Source organism: Mustelus asterias, chromosome 11 (genome assembly GCF_964213995.1).
Source record: "Mustelus asterias chromosome 11, sMusAst1.hap1.1, whole genome shotgun sequence".
Lineage (NCBI taxonomy): Eukaryota > Metazoa > Chordata > Chondrichthyes > Carcharhiniformes > Triakidae > Mustelus > Mustelus asterias.
Window position 1 is genome coordinate 41,357,671 of NC_135811.1, and position 21,363 is coordinate 41,379,033.

The 21,363-nt window shown below is 44.4% G+C and overlaps 1 protein-coding gene across 4 annotated transcripts in view; it reads left to right on the forward strand.

Moving 5' to 3' along the window:
- Nucleotides 1–2,903: 2,903 nt before the first annotated feature.
- The window catches only part of inpp5a (inositol polyphosphate-5-phosphatase A), a 534,961-nt gene continuing 516,501 nt past the window's right edge, over nucleotides 2,904–21,363 (forward strand). For all 4 annotated transcript variants that reach the window (XM_078223475.1, XM_078223474.1, XM_078223473.1 and 1 more), the window contains exon 1: nucleotides 2,904–3,496. In XM_078223475.1, the coding sequence (XP_078079601.1) occupies nucleotides 3,419–3,496 (78 nt within the window). In that variant the 5' untranslated portion in view covers nucleotides 2,904–3,418. The remainder of the gene's footprint in view (nucleotides 3,497–21,363) is intronic.

Consider the following 21,363-nt stretch of genomic DNA (forward strand, 5'->3'; position numbering starts at 1 on the left):
GTGGGGGTGGTAGTGGTGGGAATGCTCCTCCAATGACAGGCATATTGATGGAAACTGGTAATGTGTAGCCACTGGGAAGGACATTTGTTCCTGGAGGCTGCAGATGTCAGTGATAAGCTGCGACAGGATGACACAGCGGCACAGTGGTTAGCACTGCTGCCTCATAGCACCAAGGACCCGGGTTCAATTCTGGCCTTGGGTGACTGTCTGTGTGGAGTTTGCACGTTCACCCCATGTCTGTGTGGGTTTCTCCGGGTGCTCCAGTTTCCTCCCACAATCCAAAGATGTGCAAGTTAGGTGGATTGGCCATGGGAAGTGCGTGGGTTTTGGGGATAGGATGGGGGAGAGGGCCTGGGTAAGATGCTCTGTCAGAGAGTCGGTGCAGACCTGATGGGCCAAATGGCCTCTTCTGCGCTGTGGGGACTTTATGGATTCTATGGATGACAGCCAGAGTCTCCTGAGGCACTGGTGCTTAGACATACAGAAGAAAGCTGATCCTCTGCTCGTAGACCCTGCATTGAGAGGCTCGCTTCCTTGGAGTTAGATCGCTGTGTCCTTCTGTATCTGCCCTATGGTGTTGCATACTGCTGAGGTGAAGGCAATTACTGCTGGTGGTATTACTCCTGGTGTTGCTGCTCCACTTGTGCCTCATCAGAGGTACAAACTAAAGCTGCATAAGCTGCTCCCAGGCCCTGGTGAAAGCTGACAGCAGGAGGAGCAGCTGAAGATGAATAAAGCGCAAGACAGCTGAAGTGACTTTCAAGAAGTTGTCAATCACCTGTTGAGCAGTGGAAGCACACTCTGAGAGGTAATGCTGAGAGTCTCACACCTGACCATGGCTGGAGCTCTTCAGGGTCACTGATCAGAACCTTCCCAGTCTGTCACTGAAGAGGCTCTTCCACTGTGTGCTCACCTGGTTGAGCCTTGTGAGTTGCTGATAGCTTTGGGATAGATGTCCCTGCTTTTAAAGCTGGAATCATTAGTTAAATTAATACTTCATTATCTATTAGGATAGTTGAATGCCTTACCGATAGCAGAATGGGTTTTCTTGCTTATCTTTGAACATGCCCAGGTAAAACCCAGGATGATTTTGACATGTCAACCTGATGCCACTTTTAGGGGATTTAATTCCCCACCCCAACCAAACCCTCCTCCCTTTGTCTGCAAAAATGCCCCGAAGTTTTCAGTTGATAGCCTTCCATCAGAACCTTGAGCAGAGAAGTTAAAGTTGGTCCAGTTACTGAGCTGTTTTAATATTACTCTTACATAATGCTTCACCATTTTTTTATTCATTCCTGGGACATGGGCATCGCTGGCTAGCCAGCATTTATTGCCCATCCCTAGTTGCCTGAGGACAGTTGAGAGTCAATCAGATTGTTGTAGCTCTGGAGTCTCATGTAGGCCAGACCAGGTAAGGACGGCAGATTTCCTTCCCTAAAGCACATTAGTGAACCAGATGGGTTTTTCCGACAATTGACAATGGTTTTATGGTCATCAGTAGATTCTTAATTCCAAATATATTTTATTGAATTCAAATCCCACCATCTGCATGGTGGGATTTGAACTCGGGTCCCCAGAACAGTAGCTGAGTTTCTGGATTAATAGTCCAGTGATAATACCACTAGGCCATCGCCTCCCCTATAATAGGTGTTGTGTAGCCCAAGAAAAGATGGCTTGAATCTGAAAGAAAGTATATTTATATAGTGCCATTCACAGCCTCAGAGCACTCCAAAGCATTTGACGGCCAGTGAGGTGCATTGTGAATGAAGTGCACTGACTGTTGCAATGCAGGGAAATGCTACTTTGACAGCCTGACTCTATGTCAATTGTGTGGACGAAGGACGAAGGAGCAGCTGACGAAGGAGCAGCTAGTGGCGTTTGCTACCAAATAGACCTGTTGGACTTTAATCTGGTGTTGTTAGACTCCTTACTATGTCAATTGGACAGTGATTTAATTCCACTTCCCAGAAGTTTGCAACGTCTTTCTCATTCTGTGAACAGTAAGAAGTCTCACAACACCAGGTTAAAGTCCAACAGGTTTATTCAGAATCACGAGCTTTCGGAGCGCTGCTTCTTCCTCAGGCGAGCCTCAACTGACGAAGGAGCAGCGCTCCGAAATCATTTATTCAGATAAGCACTAAATCGCATCTGGGACAGTTTTCACCTGCTGTGCAATACTTAAATGTTTATTACAATGATTTTACATCAAGCTATGATCAGTTACAGAATGCCAAGCTGCCTAGTTGATTCCAAATAAAGATGTTGGACTTTAACCTGGTGTTGTGAGACTTATTACTGTGCCCACCCCAGTCTAACGCTGGCATGTCCGCATCATTCTGTGAAGCAACAGCTTTTTATATATTTTTTATTTTCACAACAGCACACAGTAATATTTGTCAGTATTAAACAGAATTTGTTGCACCTCCCAGTGTTAAATAAATGACGCTTTTGAAGGTGAGCTGAAAAATGAACTGATTGACAGGTTTTTTTTGCTGTCAGACTTAAGAATTTAGACAACTGGGGAATCTTCAGCACCCTGAAGATATAGAGGGCTGATAATGTGTGCGGTCAAAAACTCGTTCAACCACAAATAAAGCGTTTAGATTTCCCGCTTCGCTGCATTGTGGCAAGAAGTGTTTCCTTGTCGGGAAGGGAACTCCTTTATTTGATACAACAGAGAAACTTGAAATGGAAACATTTTGAAACATTGAGTAACACAATTGCCCAGTGACACCAGGCACGAATTTGTCACTGCGACGCTTTCATTCCCCCCCCCCTCCCTCCCCGCTTCTGTGTGGATTTCCAATCCCTCCCCACTCAGCTCACTGGAGGCGGGCCCCACTCCCAATGGGGGTATTGCCCTTTTAATAAAAAAAAGAGGCAGCTCTCTTTCTCATCTGGTAGCTGACGTCAGGACAGTTTTGTAGACAGGAAAAAAAATTCATGCCTTACCAAGTCAATTTCACGCAATGTTTCCTGGGCGACAGATCGCCCGAGAGAGAGAGCGGAAAAAAGCCCAGGAAAAGCTTGCAAAGGGAGAGTGAAATGTTTAGGGACAGACTGATCGCCTTGTGTTAGGTAGAGGAGAGAGAGAGCGAGAGAGGGGGGGCCCTGCTGGAAGGGGAAGGGAGAAAGTTTTCTTGTTGTTGGTGAGGTTGTGGAAAGGGGGAGAAGGAGAAGCAGCAGCTGATAATGAAGCGAGTCCAGTGGCAGAGGCAGCCTGAGGAGTGAATACTCACACACACACACAGAGAGGGGAGCTGTGAATGAATGAAGGCGAGATCGCAGTGTGTAGAGCCACGGGATAGAGAGAGCAGCAGCAGTAGCAGCAGTTTGTGAGTCTCTCCCTCTCTCTCTCTGACAGACTGAGCTCCTTCTTCATTGCTCAGAAACAAAAGGTGTACTCACACATCTGCAGATGATGGCGGTGAAGGCGCCTGCCCAGGGCACCGGAGTCTTACTGACAACAGCCAATGTCGGATCCCTCTTTGAAGATGTAAGTCTGCTTGTTTGCTTTTTTTTGGATGATTTCTCCCTCCCCCCCACCCCCTCTCCAGTTTAGCTCGGGGCTTGTTGTATGGGTTTTTCTCTCTCGCCTGTCTGTTTCTCACTCACAGGCTGCATTCACTGCTTGTGTGTTCACTACAAACTAAACAGGCCTGTATCGTTTCTGTTTTGGTTTTGTTTGGGGATCGCAAGCTGCCTTGTCTTGTGTCCCGGAATCAGTAGCTGGAGGTCGGTCACCTTTACGTCCCCCTCTGCCCTCTCTCTGTCTCTGTGTCCCCTCTGTCTCTGTGCCCTCTGTCCTTCTTGCTGTGTGCCCCCTCTGTCCCTCTCTCTGTCTCTGTGTCCCCTCCTGCCCCTCTCTCTGTCTCTGTGCCCTCTGTCCTTCTTGCTGTGTGCCCCCTCTGTCCCTCTCTCTGTCTCTGTGTCCCCTCCTGTCCCTCTGTCGCTGTGTTCCCCCTCTGTCCCTCTCTCTGTGTTCCCTTCTGTTCCTCTCTATTCCTCCCTCTGTCCCTCTCTCTATGTCCCCCTCTGTCCCTGTGCCCCTCCTCTGTCCCTCTCTCTTTCCTTGTGTCCCCTCTGTCACTGTGTCCCCCTCTGTCACTCTGTCCCCCTCTGTCCCTGTGCCCCTCCTCTGTCCCTCTCTCTATGTCCCCCTCTGTCCCTGTGCCCCTCCTCTGTCCCTCTCTCTTTGTGTCCCCTCTGTCACTGTGTCCCCCTCTGTCACTGTGTGTCACCCTCTGTTCCTCTCTAATCCTCTCTCTATCCCTCTCTCTATGTCCCCCTCTGTCCTTCTCTATCTCTGTGCCCCTCCTCTGTCCCTCTCTCTGTCCTTGTGTCCTCTCTGTCTCTGTGTCCCCCTCTGTCACCGTGTCCCCCTCTGTCACTGTGTTCCCCTCTGTTCTTCTCTAATCTTCTCTCTGTTCCTCTCTCTCTCTCTGTCACTCCCCATCCGGAGGTTTGCAGTAACATAGGCAGTGAACTCACTGGCCGTCTTTTTCCCAGCCCGGCCTGACTGTGAAGTCCAAGGGCTGCCAGTGACACACGCAGACTTTGGTTTGAAGCTGCACTTACACTGAACGCAAAGAAATGCATCGTTTTCACCGTGCCGCAGCTTTAGACTTTCTAACCCTTTAGCTCTTGGTCAATGATCTGGTCAAGTTAGGACTGGGAGGGGGGAGACAAGCTCCCCTATCTCCCCCCCCCCCCCCCACCTCCTCCTGATGGGTATAACATGAGTTGAATTAGCTGACTGCCTCAACCTCCTCACTGAGTCTCTCTCCTGGGTACTCACCCCTGCAGTGCCCAGAGACCCCAATCCACCCACTCAGTTGAAGAGAAAATTGTGGAGAGCCAGGGGAAAGAGTGGGGAAATGGGAGTAATTGAACTCTGCTTTCTCAGTATCAGTACAGAGAACAGCAGTCAGTTTGAGAGTGTGTGCTCCAGTTGATTTTGGTGTTTAAAGCACTATGGATGTATGAACATTGGACGGAGAGTAAACCCAGTCAACAAAACCTCCTTGAAACCCTATAACAATTACTCCAAAACTTGAAATGTTCGGGGAAATACCCAAACTAGATTATGTCTATATCATTCTGGAGTTGTGAGTTCTGCCTTGTATTGGTAACATGCACAATATGTGATCTGTATCTTGTGTGAGACAAAAGTGTATTTTGAGAAATTCCCAGCGCTTGGTGGAATTTGTCCAAAGTCAAAATATCAGATTCTGGAAATCTAAAATTAAAAGAGTTAAAATACTGGAAACACTCAGCAACGTAGGTAACATCTGTGGAGAGTGGAATGTGGGCAGCACGGTAGCACAGTGGTTAGCACTGCTGCCTCACAGCGCCAGGGACCTGGGTTCGATTCCCGGCTTGGGTCACTGTCTGTGCAGAGTCTGCATGTTCTCCCCGTGTCTGGGTGGGTTTCCTCCCCTGGTCCGAAAGATGTGCTGGTTAGGTGCATTGGCCATGCTAAATTCACCTTCAGCGTACCTCAAACAGGTGCTGGGGTGTGGCAACTGGGAGATTTTCACAGTAACTTCATTGCAGTGTTAATGTAAGCTTACTTGTGACACTAATAAATATGAGGTTAGGCTGGTCGGCTCAATGAACTTTGGGGCTCCGAGAAAATGTCTCGACAGAAGTTAAGTCGGGCAGCATGGTCGGTGCAGGCTTGAAGGGCCTTTTCCTGTGCTGTAATTATCATTGTTCTTTAGGAGATGTACGAGAAGCTGCCTGACTTTCTGACAATGTATAGCAATTCCTTTTGATTTCAAAAATTCTAACTCCTATTTATCCAGAGTTAGAACACTGGTAGAAAAAGTGGCTGCTAATTGGGCCTGGACTATGTGTGTTTTTAGAGTAAGGATGATGCTGACCCTCTGAAGGAGGCTCTTGTTTCACTTTGTTCTGATAATCTGACATTCAGAGCCCAGAAATAGTAATTAATTAATTGATTAGTGTCACAAGTAGGCTTACGTTAACACTGCAATGAAGTTACTGTGAAAATCCCTGAGTCTCCACACTCTGGCACCTGTTCGGGTACACTGAGGGAGGATTTAGCATGGCCAATGCACCTAACCAGCATGTCTTTCCCACTGTGGGAGGAAACCGGAGCATCCGGGGGAAACTCACGCAGACACGGGGAGAATGTGCATACTCCACACAGACAGTAACCCAAGCTAGGAATTGAACCCTGGTCTCTGGCGCTGTGAGGCAGCAGTGCCGACCACTGTGCCACTGTGCTGCCCTATGGGACCAAATCAATTATATCATTATCTAAGGATCTACTGGACTGACTTTGGGTTTGTTGTGTCTACTTCTGTGCTCTTCCTCTGAGCTGGCAGATGGCTTGTTTGAAATCCTTACAATATCAGGGCTGCCATTCCCCTGCAGCAGGGAGAGAGAGGGAGAGAAAGAGAGTTTACTGTTGATACTACACTGAGGCCCCATCAGTCTGTTCAGGTGAAGGTTGAAGTCCTTGGTGAAGAACAAGTAGTTCTGGTGGGCAAAATTCTTGCCTTAACCAACAGAACTGAACATAGGTTAATTGCTGTCAATGTGAAATCCTGATGCGTGCGAGAATGACTGCTTGCTAATGCTTCCAAAAGTAATTAATTGTGTGTGAGGCATTTTGACATGTTTCAGAGGTGTGATAAGATGCTATAAAACTTTCTGGTGGAACGATCCAGGATTCAATATCCTTTTAAAAGCAAGATTACCGAGAGAGGAAGCAATTAATCAATATTCAATCTTACCACTGGCAGTGTACTGTTGACTGTTTACCAATTATGTGTCATATTAATTGGGAACGATAAACTTTTTCGGGGTTGATATAGCCCTGAAAAAGAAAGGGACAGATTTTTGTACATTCTTATTAAAATTGATCATGTTAAAAGAAAACTTCAGGAAATGTTCGAAGGTACTGAAACAGATTCTAATACTGAGGAGTTAGATCATCGGGCCCTTACTAAATTCAATAGTGGAAGAAAGGTCTCCAGAACAATTTATTGCTCTTCAAGCTCATCCCTTCGTATCATCTCTTGGTTCTCTCTGTTATACTTTCTGTTGATGGCAACAACTCTTTCCACTTCTGGTGCTATGTACATATTCCTGTGAAAACATCACACTATTTTATAATGTCGAAACTTGGAGAATGTTAGGAATTAACGCACGCTAGTCGTGGAATAGTTCTAGGGGATTTTCACAGTAACTTCATTGCAGTGTCAATGTAAGTCTACTTGTGACACTGATAAATAAACTTTAAACTTTACATGAAAATGTATTAAAATACTACCCTCAGTAATATCTGAAGTGATCCCACAGGTTGGAAAGTTAATCTGCAGAATATTTCCTTCATGTGAAAGTAACCTGGATATAATCACTGAATGTTTGAATATCAAGATTTCAAAATAAAGAATGAGTATTCTGAAGTTTTCCTCTACGAAACTGTTACAGTTCTGCATGAGACTGATTTCCGAACAATAATTTTGCATTAGATTCTCCATGGCATTTGTGACAAATGGCACATGATTTAGTGTCCTTATCCAACTGCAAGGTTGTCACTGGTGCTATCTGAATATAAATGCCAGTCAGATGAAGTAACTCTGCCAAGTTGCAGATACCCAAAATGCATATAGATGTTTTGCCTTCTCCCCAAAAATATAGACAGCAGTCATAAAACATTTGGTTAAATAAACCGATTACCTAAAGCAGAATATAAGAGCTAATGTTTGAAAGAGAGAATGTTTTCTGCATTAAATTTGATGAATTGAACCATGCAAATTCATTTCACAGATTTTATAAAAATAAACTTTGAAACAATCCGTGGAAAAGTTTGAGCAATAATTCTTACAAAATTTTTGGTGTGAACCGAGTATGCTTGAGATGACTGATCCATTTTGGTCTTTAATTGTGTTGTGGGGGAGAGCTCTTTGGTACACTGTAATAAGAAAGCATCATTATGCTCCATTCTAATCAAATTGTGGTATATCAGCGAACTACATTTCATTGTCGTTTATTTCAAGACTTGTTTGAAGTTTTTGTTATGATCCAGTCATATGAGTTAGTGACATAGTGTGCTTGATACAAATACCCTGTAGTATAATTGGGATTAACTATGTCATCAATATGATTCATATGGTGCGGCACGGCGGCACAGTGGTTAGCACTGCTGCTTCACAGCGCCAATTGGGTTCAATTCCCGGCTTGGATCACTGTCTGTTTGGAGTTTGCACATTCTCCCCATGTCTGCATGGGTCTCCTCCGGGGGCTCCGGTTTCCTCTCCTAGTCGAAAGACGTGCTGGTTAGGTGCATTGGCCATGCCAAATTCTCCCTCAGTGTATCCGAACAGGCGCCGGAGTGTGGAAACTGGGGGATTTTCACAGTGACTTCTTTGCAGTGTTAATGTAAGCCTACCTATTACAGGTTCTAAACAAGGGAAATGAATAAAAAAAGCTTATGTGATTTTGTTTTGGTTGGTCAAAAGGCTTGTTTGACCATGACATAGCAGGAAACCAATATCATAACTCAATTCTGTTAGAAAACTCATTTTCGTACCAGAGTCTTCTTGGGAGAAGCCACATTCATTAACCTGGGTTCAAGGGTAGCACTCTGTGTCAGGAGCTTTGAGGTTGAAGTCCTACTCCAGATACCTGAACACATATTCTAACCCGTCATTTCAGTGTAGCACCATTGGAGGTGTTGTTCTTTGGGTATGATGTGAAACTGAGGCCTCTCTCTACCTTCACTGGTGGAAATAAAAATTCCCAAGCTCGATATTCAAGAAATGACAGAGGAGTTCTCCCCAGTGTTCTGGCCAAACATTTAACCCTCAACCGCCCTCACCAAAACTGATAATCTGATCATTCTCTCATTGTTGTCTGCAGAATCTTGCTGTGTGCAAATTTGATGTCATGTTTTTGCTGTTACAACCGTGAGTGTGTTTCATAAGATATTGAATTGGGTGCAAAACTCTTTGGAATGCCCTGGAATACCACTTGCTGCTCTATTGCACCAATTCATTTCCAAAGCACAGATCCTTGCTACTGCAAAATTTTGTGATGTGCGATAATCTGTTGTGTAGAACATGAGGCTTATTCCTTCTTTAAAAAAACCTCCAGAAAAACCATATAAACTTCCTTTCAATAATGTGCTCCATTCCGTAGAAACTGCTGCTGAAGAGCACCTAACATAACATGACAGAGATCCTGATGTATTTGAAATGGCTCTTATAGTGGTGATGGCATAGTGGTATTGTTGCTGGACTGGTTATCCAGAGACCCGGGGTAATTCTCTGGGGACCCAGGTTCAAATCTCACCATGGCAGAATGGTGAAATTTGAATTCAATATAAATTTGGAATTAAAAGACTAATGATGACCATGTTGGAAAAAGCCATCTGGTTCACTAGTGCCCTTTAGGGAAGGAAATCTGCTGTCCTTAGCTGGTCTGTCCTACATGTGACTCCAGAGCCACAGCAATGTGGTTGACTCTCAAATGCTCTCAGGGCAATAAATGCTGTCCCAGTCAGTGACACCCACATCCCATCAACGATATATTAAAAAAATTCCAAATGTTCAGTACTTTAAAGATATTTGATCAATTGGGTATAATAATTAAAGTTTATTTATTAGTCACAAGTAGGCTTGCATTAACACTGCAATGAAGTTACTGTGAAAATCCCTTGGTCGCCGCACTCCAGCACCTATTTGGGTACACTGAGGGAGAATTTAGCATGGCCAACGCACCTAACCAGCACTTCTTTCGGATTGTGGGGGGAAACCGGAGCATCCGGAGGAAACGCACGCAGACACGGGGAGAACGTGCAAACTCCACACAGACAGTGACTCAAGCTAGGAATTGAACCCGGATCCCTAACTCTGCTGCTACTTGTGTGTACTCAGCGTTAGGTTCAATGCAGTAGTTTAAATATGCCATTTTAAAATGGTAATTGCAGTGGCTCAGTGTAACCCAGGTTGTGATGATGTATTTAGCCTTGGCTCCATGATAACAATGATGCACCTAAGTTGAGGCTTTAAGCCTCACTCCAGGCACTTGTGAACACTAAATCAGAAACAGGCCTGGCAGTATCTATGGAGAGAAAAAAAGAGTTAATGTTTCAGGTCAATGACCTTTCATCATGGCTGGGGAAAGTTAGAGTTGTTACAGGTTCTAAACAAGAGAAAGGAGGCAGCAAAGAACAAGGAAAGGAATACAAGGAAATGTCTCTGATTGGACGGGAGGCAGGAAAGATTAAATAACAAAAGGGTCGATGGTACAAGGCCAAAGGGAGTGGCAAAGAGACATGTAAAGAAACAGATGTGTCGAAAGATGTGAATGGGAGAATTGTGAACAGCTGCCACACAAAAGTGGAAAAGAAAAAGAGCCAAAAAGAGAGAAAAAAAACAAAAGAAAAGGAAATAAAATCTTTCACTTGCTTAAATCTGACATCTGTAACTTTCTCCAGTTCTGATGAAATGCCAGCAGCCTGAAACGTTGTTTCTCTCCCCACAGGTGCTGTCAGACCTGCTGACTATTTCCAGCATTATCTGTTTTTATTTGAGATTTCCAGTATCCGCTAAGATCTTAATCTTGGTCTATTCTTTGATGCAGTAATGAGGGAGTGCTGCAGTGTCAACGGTGTTGTATTTTGGTCGAGATTAAAGGGCAGATGTGGGTGTCACATCAACCAGCATATTATGCAAGGAGAAAAGATAGGGCAGAAATCCTTCATCAGAACTCTCCAAAAAATGAACTGTATTTCAACTATATGTTATATTCAGAGATATATCATTGTTAAAACATTAAACTGAGTTGTTTGTAACAGATTGAAATGTAAAATCCCCGAAAGAATGCACTGATTGTTGTACCATATGCTGCTAAATGAGTTTGCTCTGACTCTATGGAAGCACTTTGAAGAAGTGCAGTGCTGCTGTGGATACATTTTAACTCACACATCTTCCTGCATTGATAATTGTATGCAGTGATCCTCAGAGGCCTATTCAAATCTCTCTCTGTCTACCTAGCAGAAGTGACAATAAGTGCCAAGTGACAACAGTGAAGTCTCACTTTTGATCTGCTAATAGTTCATTGGAGACTTGCTCTATATGAAACTTCTCGCATCAAATGCATTAATAAAGGATGTCACTTTCTACGTACTTATTACAAACACAGTTTGTGTTAACTGTGGCTTAGTTGGTAGCAGCCTCGCCTCTGTGTCAGAAGTTTGAGGGGTTCAGGCATTTGAGCTTGAAATTCAGACTGACGTTCCAGTACAGTATCAAGGGCGTGCTGTGTTGCTGGAGGTACCGTCTTTCAGATAAGACATTAAACCGGGTCCCATCTGTCATCGCGGGTGGACATAAAAGATCCTGAAGCACTACTTTGAAGAATATAGGGAATATTTTCTTGTATCCTGACCAACATTTAATCTATCAGCCATCACCCAAAAACAGATAATCTGGCCACTTATTGCATTTGCATTTGCAGTATATTGCTGTGCTCTGATTGAGTCCATGTTTTCTACATTATAATGGGGCCTCCACTTTAAAATCACTTAATTGGCTATGACGTGCTTTGGGATGTCATAAAATGCCCAATCTACATATAAATCAATCTCCCGATACCCTAATGCCATGGGACAATTTAGAATCCACATGAGAGTAGATGGGACCTCAGTTTAACAGCTTATCCGAAAAAGGGCACACCTCTGACAGTGTAGCATTTGTTCAGTACCACACGGGTGGGACCAATATCTTCAGGAGCAGGGTCTGGGCGCAAGGACAGTGACGATAGCAGGAGGGGACTAAAAAAAGAGAACACAAAGAATTGGCGCATGATAAGGGGGGGTAATGTATAACGCTGCTGATGTGGGTCACAACAACTTGCACCGATATCATGCCTTTAACTTTGAACAATGTCCCAAGACTTTTCATGGGGACAAAATGAGGAAAACAAAGTACATTGCGCTGAAGAAGGAAATAATGGGAGAGCAATCGAAAGCTGAGGCAAAGAGGCGATTTGAAGGAGTATCTTGGAGAAAAGTGAGCTGGAGAGACAAAGGGCTTTATGGAAGAAATTTCCAAACATTTGGCTTAGTTATTAAAGTCATGGCTGCCTGTGGTGGGAGGAAAGGAGGGGGTACACACATGAGAAAGGAATCAGAAGAATTAAAGAGTTTGGATGGGTGGGGACTGTGGTGCTGGAGAAGGTTTCAGACATAGGGAAGGAAGAGGCAACGTGTTGGTTGAATCACAAGGATAAGAATGTTAAGGTTACGTTGTTGGCAGACCTGGTGATGATATTGGTCAACAAAGATAAGGGTGATAGAATCATACAGCGCAGAAGAGGCCCTTCGGCCCATCAAGTTCGCACTGACACATGAGAAACACCTGAACTTCCACCTAATCCATCTGCCAACACTTGGCCCATAGCCCTGCTCCTGAAGGTATTGATGAGTGAATTAAACTTGTTATAGGACATAGCATACAGTCAGCAGAGCTTCTGAAGGTTGGAGGATTGGTGATCATGCTGGAGAATTGGAATAATTGAATCCCAGATGATTATAGGTTTGGACAATTTCCATGATACATAACCTCAGGTATGTGTGGAGAGGGTGATGTTAAGGAGGTAAATGTGATTTAAAGGCAATATCTGAGATGACACAAATAGAAATATTCTGCAAAGACTTTGAGAAAGATAAATGACGGTAACAAAGCACAGAGCAGAAACTTTTTCCAATAAATTGTACTCTTCATCTGCAGTCAGTGGAAATAAATAATGTTCCTTCATTACAATATTGTATATGTAACAAATTAACCTTGGTTGGAGTTCTATTATGGTCAAGGCAGGAAATAAAACCTCGGTGAGGTGAAGCCCTGGTGAGAACCACATTACTGCTCCACCTCTAATACTGAAGTTGAGTTGTGTGTGAAATCCGATACACAGATTTCACGAGGGGGTAACACAGAACAGTAAATCTCAGCAGGTGCTTTGAGGGATTTGGATGCTGTGTGCTCATGTGGTGCGCCTTTAGTTGAAGATGTGGAATGTGTGACTCTGTTAAATAATAACATTTGGCTGGATGAAACCAATTTTTGCTCATGTGTTGGTTAAATCTGACAACCTAATGTGAGGGTGAGAGAGAGCAGAGCCACATGTACTATAGAAGGGTTGTTAACATCGAAGAACATCAGAGATTGTGTCACTGATTTTGGGAATGTATGAAATGACATTAAGTGAAAGTGCCTTGTATATGCACAGAGCACGGCAGTGACAACTGGTGGAGCAATTCCCTATACAAAAATAAACCAAGGAGATTGAAATGAAAATTGGGTTTGTCTGAATTGAGTTTAACATAACCACAGAAAATGACCTTCCTAACCTAGCAGCTGTATTGTTTAAACGAAATAGTGAAGTTAGCGAATTGAGTAGCCTGGTGGATGGATGCATAAGTCAATATTCACACTTGTCCTGCGTGTTTACAATTTGTGGGCTTAGAGCTTTGACAAAGTCCTGTTGCTTCGGCCTCTTTTTAGGGTGAACTTAAATGGTACTCGCTGTTATTTATGCATAAATTGGGCAGTGGATGTACACATGCAGTTAAATGCGAAAACCCAAAGGATGCACAGTTCCTCCTTGAACTGAACGAAAATGGCACCTCCTCATCTGGTTCCTATCAAGATGCATTGAATAGCGTGACATTTCAGCACTGAGGTCCTAAATACGAACTAAAAATGCTCGGGCTTGCCTATTCCAGTCAAATCAATTCCAGCGTATTAATTGTGCAATAAACCTTAATTACTGCACAATAATCTCTCTGGCACTGAAAATTAACGTACAATTGTGGGGTGTCATTGTTTCAACTTTCAGTTGTTGCTGGAGATTTGCAAAATTAAATACACCTTTTCTTTCTGTCTTTTTTATCTTCAGTCTCTCTTAATCCAATCTTTCTTTCTCTTTCATTGGTTTTCTGTACCTGTTTGACATTGGAGTCACTTTTCTGACTGACACATTCTGATTCAGTTTCTATGCTGCTCACAAACCATTTTTCAATCTGATTTGTTAAGGAGGTGCAAAGTTACTTGCCCTGTTCACACCAGCCTTGGAAGCTGTGCAGCTGTTTAGCTGTGCTGCTGACAGCAATGTGCCTTGCAAAGTAACATCCACTACGTTGATTCAAATGAGCTATCAGCTTGTTTTTTTCAGACACATTCAAGATACTCAATTTGTTCATGATTTGTTCGACACAATTGCCCAGAATTTACCGTTGTCAAAATTAATGGATGGACAAAGAATACAGCACGGGAACAGGCCCGTTGGCCCACCAAGTCTGTGCCGATTCCTAATCCTTATTTAGACCCACCACTTATTGCCCATATGTGGTTTCTATCCCTTTGTTCACCTCCTGTCCGCGTGTCTATCAAGATTCACCTTGAATGTTGCTCACGTGCCTGCTTCCACCACCTCCATTGCTGTTACGTTCCAGACAACCACTGTCCTCTGTGGGAAAAACTTTTCCTGCACGTCTCCCCTAAATTTTCTCCCTCTCACCTTGAACATATGCTTTCTTGTAGCTGACCTTTCCACCCTGGGAAAAAGCCTCTGACCATCCATCCTGTCTATGCCTCTCATAATTTTGTAGACTTCTATCAGGTCGCCCCTCAGTCTTTCCAGTGAAAATAATCCGGAGTTTATCCAACTTCTCCTCATATCTATAAGCTTCCAGACCAGGCAACATCCTGGTAAACATTCTTCGCACTATCTCCAAAGCATCCACGTCTTTCTGGTTGTGTGGCAACCAGAACTGCACGCAATATTCCAAATATGGCCTAACTAAAGTTTTATACAGCTGTAACATAACTTGTCAACTTTTATACTTGATGCCCCAGCTGATAAAGGCAAGCAATGCATGCATGCCTTCTTGGCCACCTTATCCACCTGTCTTGCTGCTTGCTACAGTTAGCATATTCCAATAAGATACCCTTGCTTGCTTGCAGGCATGAACTTGTTTATTTGAAGTGGGTTAAAGCCTCTGTGAAAGTAATAGACAAAGGGATGATCAGCCACGGCTATCACTAACAGTCATTCCGAGGCATCTGGATCATTTCCAAATGTTGTCCGTGGAGTAAAAATAGATACATTTCAAGTTCAGCGTAATTGCAACTTACTAGCAATTTCTTGGCATGACAAGGCATTTCCTCTCAACAGAAATGACATCCTTGTGTGAAAAAACGTAATAACGATCTTTCATTGCAACTGCAAATTCCCTTGCCCCTATGCCCTGCCTTCTTCTAATAAAGTAAGTTGGGATCAATTCATGAGTATTTAAGCATGTTTGCTATAGTTAATACTTTTCTATTATTATTGAACAGCGACTTTTGTTTGTGTACACTGTCCATGTCAGAAAGCATCTGGGACACAGAGTCAGGGACCAAGTCATAGTAATCAGGCAGCAAAAGAGTGGCTTCAACCTGTGAAACATGGCTGCTTATGTTGTGCTAATCCATAAAGCTGGTGTGGTATTGAAAAGGCGCACCACTGTTGCAATCTCTCATAGATTTCCTTCCTTATTTAATTTTAAGCGGAATTGGCACACTGGTGAGCACTGCTGCCACACAGTGCCAGGGACCCGGGTTCAATTCCAGCCTTGAGTGACTGTATGGAGTTTGTACATTCTCTCCGTGTCTGCGTGGGTTTCCTTCGATTTCCTCCCACAGTCAAAAGATGTGCAGGTTAGGTGGATTAGCCATGCTAAATTGCCCCTTAGTGTCCCAAGATGTGTAAATTAGGTGGATTAGCCATGGTAAACATGCGGGGGATAGGGTGGGGGCTGGGCCTGGATGGAGTGTCAGTGCAGACTCGATGGGCCATATGGCCTCCTTCTGCACTTTAAGGGTTCTATTCTGTGGTTAATCTCACACTCTGACCGCCGGGAGACTGTGATAAATGTTGATGACCAAAACAGCCTAAAGCTGTACATTTGTTGTTCACCTGAAGTTTGGTTTCCTTACAACCAGTTGTACAGCAGTGACAGGCTTGGCCCTCATAATGTTGTGTGCACATAGTGCTTGTGTAAATCATATGAAGCTTTTTACTGCTGATCTCAGTTTTGAATTTCACGTGGAGATGCTGGCATTGGACTGGGGTGGGCACAGTAAGAAGTCTCACAACACCACAACTTGGCTATCAGTTTCTGCTCGGTGATTCTGCATTGTCATGTGTCTTGAAGGCCGCCTTGGAGAACGCTTACTCGAAGATCGGAGGCTGAATGCCCTTGACTGCTGGAGTGTTCCCCGACAGGAAGGGAACACTGCCTGATGATTGTCGCGCGGTGTCCGTTCATCCGTTGTCCTAGCATCTGCACGGGCTTGCCGATGTACCACACCTCAGGACATCCTTTCCTGCAGTGTATGAGGTAGATAACTTGGCCGAGTCGCATGAGTACTGTGTACCTGGTGGATGGTGTTCCCATGTGTGATGGTGGTATCTGTGTCGATGATCTGATACGTCTTGCAGAACCAAATTCCGCATGCATGAGGATGGCCTCAACCGGGATCTTGGGTTCATGTCACACTGCATGTAACCCCCACCATTTTGCCTGGGCTTGCAAAATCTTACTAATTGTCCTGGCTTGAGACAATTCACACCTCTTTAACCTGTGATTATCCCTCTCGCATTGTCTGTAACTGTAAGGACTTGATTATCTGTAAAGACTCTCATTCCAACCATTATCTTGTAATTGCGTCTGTCTACATATGACGTGTTTGTGAACCCAACTCTCCACTCACCTGATGAAGGAGCAGCGCTCCGAAAGCTCATGATTCCAAATAAACCAGTTGGACTTTAACCTGGTGTTGTGAGACAGTTTTGAGTTTGTAACACTTGCATAAAAATAAAATTCCATCAGCAATGCATCAACCAGCCTCCCTTTGTAACAAACTGAAAAGAACGACCAATTAAGTTTAAAAAAAACAGCAAATGCATTATTATTTCTCCTGTATGAGTGATGAAAAGAATGGGAAGGGAGGAAAGATGCATCTAATTCGACAAAAGAGCTGATTGCACTGTCAAGGTGCCAGGGTTTAATAAAATGTTATCTCTGTTGATTAGGATAATTGCGCCCCAACAGTTCCCACTGAGTCACTCTGGATCAATGAAGGGAAACGTTCTGGACATCTTCCTACTAGAAACTCCAGTGTGTAACATTGTATAGTGACAGGAAATAGATGCTGCCCCTTCTCCAGACCTCGCCAATGTGTGTCTGAATGTTATTGAACAATGCTGCTTAAGCTGGGATCTCAGATCCCTGGCACTTCCCCTGCGGTTCTGTGAAATAAGGTAGCGGTGCTCAGTTAGCAGGGCTGGAAGATGTGGGCTGGCCTTCACGGCACCACGGTCTGCGCTTGGATCTCATTTTCCAACAGGTTGTCACTCACAGTCATTTGCTGGTGCTGCTGCGATACAGAGCATGTTGGTTCAAAAACTCTGGATGCTCTCTTATATCCTACCCCATGGCAAATTTGGTGGCAGGAGGGGATCCTATCACCTTCTTGCCTCCAGTCTGATTAAGTCCGTGGAGGGAAGGCCCAAGGATGACCTTCCCATTCCACTGCCTGTTGAGGTCCTTGAGTGGGTGATTCATACCCACTTAAGGGCCTCATCACAATGCCATTGGTATTAATCCAGCAGTGGGCAAAGGGCCTGGGCCATGGCACGCAAACCTTGCCATGTTTCTTTGCAGGCGGAGTTGTGGAGAGTTCTTAGGGGAGTTGTGGGGGCTGGGTCTCTTGCTCAAAGAACTCAGTGCCTGATCAAGAGACTTGGCAGCAGGAAGATGGGGTGGGGGTGGGGGTGGGGTTGCTGAAAACCACCCCCTACCATTCCAACCCCCTAGAACTAACAGGCCCCTTCCTGCCATCAAATCATCACTCACCTGTGCCTGGGTACCTGAAGCCTCAGTTGGGTGTAGGTGTAATACTGGTTGTAGCCACTGCCTCCTTGGTGGCACTGCTGAGTAAAGAAGAGCTGCCAGTCTCTGATTGGCAGACAGATCTCAGCAGGTGGGCCATCCCTGGGGTCCTTGACCCTGAGGGAGGAAGGCCCACCACTGACCTGTCAAATGCCTGCGTATCACAAACTGTTGTGGCTTTCCAGAAAAGAGATGTGACCCTCTAGCTTGCTGAGACCCCTGTCACTTCCAGCAGAATTTGCCCCTCTGTGTGGAGCAAGAGATGAATATTAACAAAGTCTACAGCCTCTTTGCCTTGGTGCACTGTCTCTCAAGGAGATGTACAAAGCTGTCAAACTAATTGCAGCCCATCCTTCAGCCTGTATGCCAATGCTCTGCAGGGCCACTGCTTTGGGAGACTGAGTAAATTAAATTCTATTTTTAAATACAAGGGATTTTTATGGGTGTTTTATGGACCACATTCTACAATTCCATCCACTTTTCCAGAAATGTTGATTTTTATATAGAATGATTTATGAGTATCATTGTCAAATATCACATCAAGTATAGACTGACTCTCGAGTGAGAAGCAGGAACATCCATCTCACTGATCCCTGTAAGTAAATATGGTTTTTTTTAAAGCACTCTTTACATGCAGCACTTGCATATTATGAGTGTTATATAATATTATCATTTGGGTTGGGGTTCATGATTGCTAATCCATTTGAAAAGATATTCTTCAACCAAAGAGTTTGACAATCACCATTAGAGAAGATGCTCTGTTTTAGAAAAAGTGGATATTCAATGGTGGCACCGTGGTTAGCACTGCTGCCTCACAGCGCCAGGCATCCAGGTTCAATTCTGGCCTTGGGTGACAGTGTGGAGTTTGCACATTCTCCCCGTGTCTGCATGGGTTTCCTCCGGGTGCTCCGGTTTCCTCCCGCTCTCCAAAGATGTGCGGGTTAGGTGGATTGGCCATGCTAAATTGCTGGGCCTGGGTGGAATTGTTGTCAATGCAGACTCGATGGGCCGAATGGCCTCCTGCTGCACTGTAGGGAGCCTGCGATTCTTGGTTAAGAGTAAAGCAGCAGAAATTCCTTACAGTCACTGCTCCCTTCGGATGGTGTTTGTTAATGACAGGCGTGTAGTTCTTCTGCTATTAACAGCACAATCTGATATACAGGAAGCAGCCTGGAGGCTTCCCACATTATTAATCTCAAAAGTTTTTTCCCGGATGTTGCTATTGGATGAAGCACTTTCAATTTTTGCAGAACTTGTTCTGTGCATCAATGTCCTTGTGCAGAACGAAACAACACAGTAACACAGAACTACCTCCTCGTTCACTCCCAGGCCCCACAGCAAGGCTCAAGATCCTCATGTATCATTTTGAAAACATGTCGCATTTCCTAGTCTCCGAGAAGATTAAATGCAGATTAGGTGACTGCCTTGCTAAACATCTTGGTAGGAATTTCCAAACCTTGTCAAGGTCAGAAATGGAGGCAAACGGGCCTTGAGGAATCTGACACCGGATGGCATGCCAGTTTCTTGACACCATTCCTGTGGATCCGAGGGTCAGAAAGGCTGTCCATGATTAACTAATTAGACTCATTAGAGCCGTGTTAAGGGCACTGGTGTAAAGCTGAAAGGGATTTTCTAGATGACCTCCAGTTTCCCGAGCGAGGTAGCAGTTCAGTGGTTAGGAATTAGTACTGGGTGCCAGCATTCCAGTAAGAAGTTTAACAACACCAGGTTAAAGTCCAACAGGTTTATTTGGTAGCAAAAGCCACACAAGCTTTCGGAGCTCCAAGCCCCTTCTTCAGGTGTAACTTTTTCCTCACCTGAAGAAGGGGCTTGGAGCTCCGAAAGCTTGTGTGGCTTTTGCTACCAAATAAACCTGTTGGACTTTAACCTGGTGTTGTTAAATTTCTTACTGTGTTTACCCCAGTCCAACGCCGGCATCTCCACATCATGCCAGCATTCCAGGCAGGCTGATAAGCCCTTCCCCCGCCCGCCTGGTGTGGGTGCAGCCAAAAAAAACCTTCTGAAGGACTCCCCCATCCTCCTCACATGGCTAGCGTGGGTTCTCTGGATTTAGTTAAATTTTTAAAGAAGCTGCTGGGAGGTTACTGTCATGTCGAAGTGCCCCCTTACCTTTCCCTGCCGCCTGCTGATCCTCTCAAACTGGAAGGCCTCTGACTGGCTCTCCAGCTTTGAGTGCTGCCTATCATTCTTCATTGAACAGGGAATCTGTCTCCTTGCCAGTTAAGGGAGCAAGGTAGCAGGACCTCCAGACATGTCCCAGGTCCAGGTGACTGTTTCCTGCTCTCCCCTTCCCCCCCACACTTGACGAGAAACAGTCCCAACTCCCGTTTCTGATCCCAAATGAAATTTCACTCCCTAAGCCAGTGGTTCCCAAAGGGTGCGGCGCGCCACACTGGTGCGGCGAGAGAGGATGGCAAGTGTGGCGGGAAGATTCAAGGACAATCAAAGAAACATTTAAACATGGTTTAAACACGCATTGTTTTATACTTTCTGGATGTCCCATGATCATATTATAAAGTAGTTGTGTTCTATGTTATGAATCAAGCACTGCTAGGAGTTGTTTTTTTTTGTTTTTGAATGTATTTCTTATCAATAAAGAATTCGGTGTGGCGCGAGCAAATTTTTATTCTGAAAGTGCGGCCCAGTGAAAAAAGTTTGGGAACCACTGCTCTAAGCCCTGTCCACAGATACAACCCAAATCTTCATCTGCCCTCCGTGTCATTGGCCTTATGCACTGTCAGCTACCAGGCCTCATGAATAACACCGCATCTGTAACTTTTTACAGGAGTATTTAATTCAGTTACCTCAGTATTTTTGCTCACACACCTCCAGACCTTCTGGCGTTCTAATTTTTCATCTGATTTTCCAGGCTTTTCAAAGGCCTCAAACTTGACTTTTTTCACATCCCATTGTCTCTTTAATGCCTTAATATTTCTGAACTGACAGATCAGTTCTTCGATCTGTCATATACTTTCATCTGTGATTTCTCTCTGAGTTTGTCTGTTTGTTTTTATTGGTGTAATATAAATGCTTTCACCTTTTCTCGATTCTTTTAACATGCTTTCCCATTACTCATTTCTCAGCTGAAATGTTAACTTGTATTTTCTGTATTTTGAATGCTAGTTTGAGCAACAAGTTTTTGACAGCTTTGCTTGAATAAGATTTTTTTCATTTGATTTATTATTATCACATGTATTGCCATACAGTGAAAAGTATTGTTTCTTGAGTGCTATCCAGATAAAACATACCATTCATAGAGTACATAGGGGAGAAGGAAAGAAAAGGGTGCAGAATGTAGTGTTACAGTCATAGTCAGGGTGTAGGGAAAGATCAGCTTAATATCTGGTAGGTCCATTCAAAAGCCT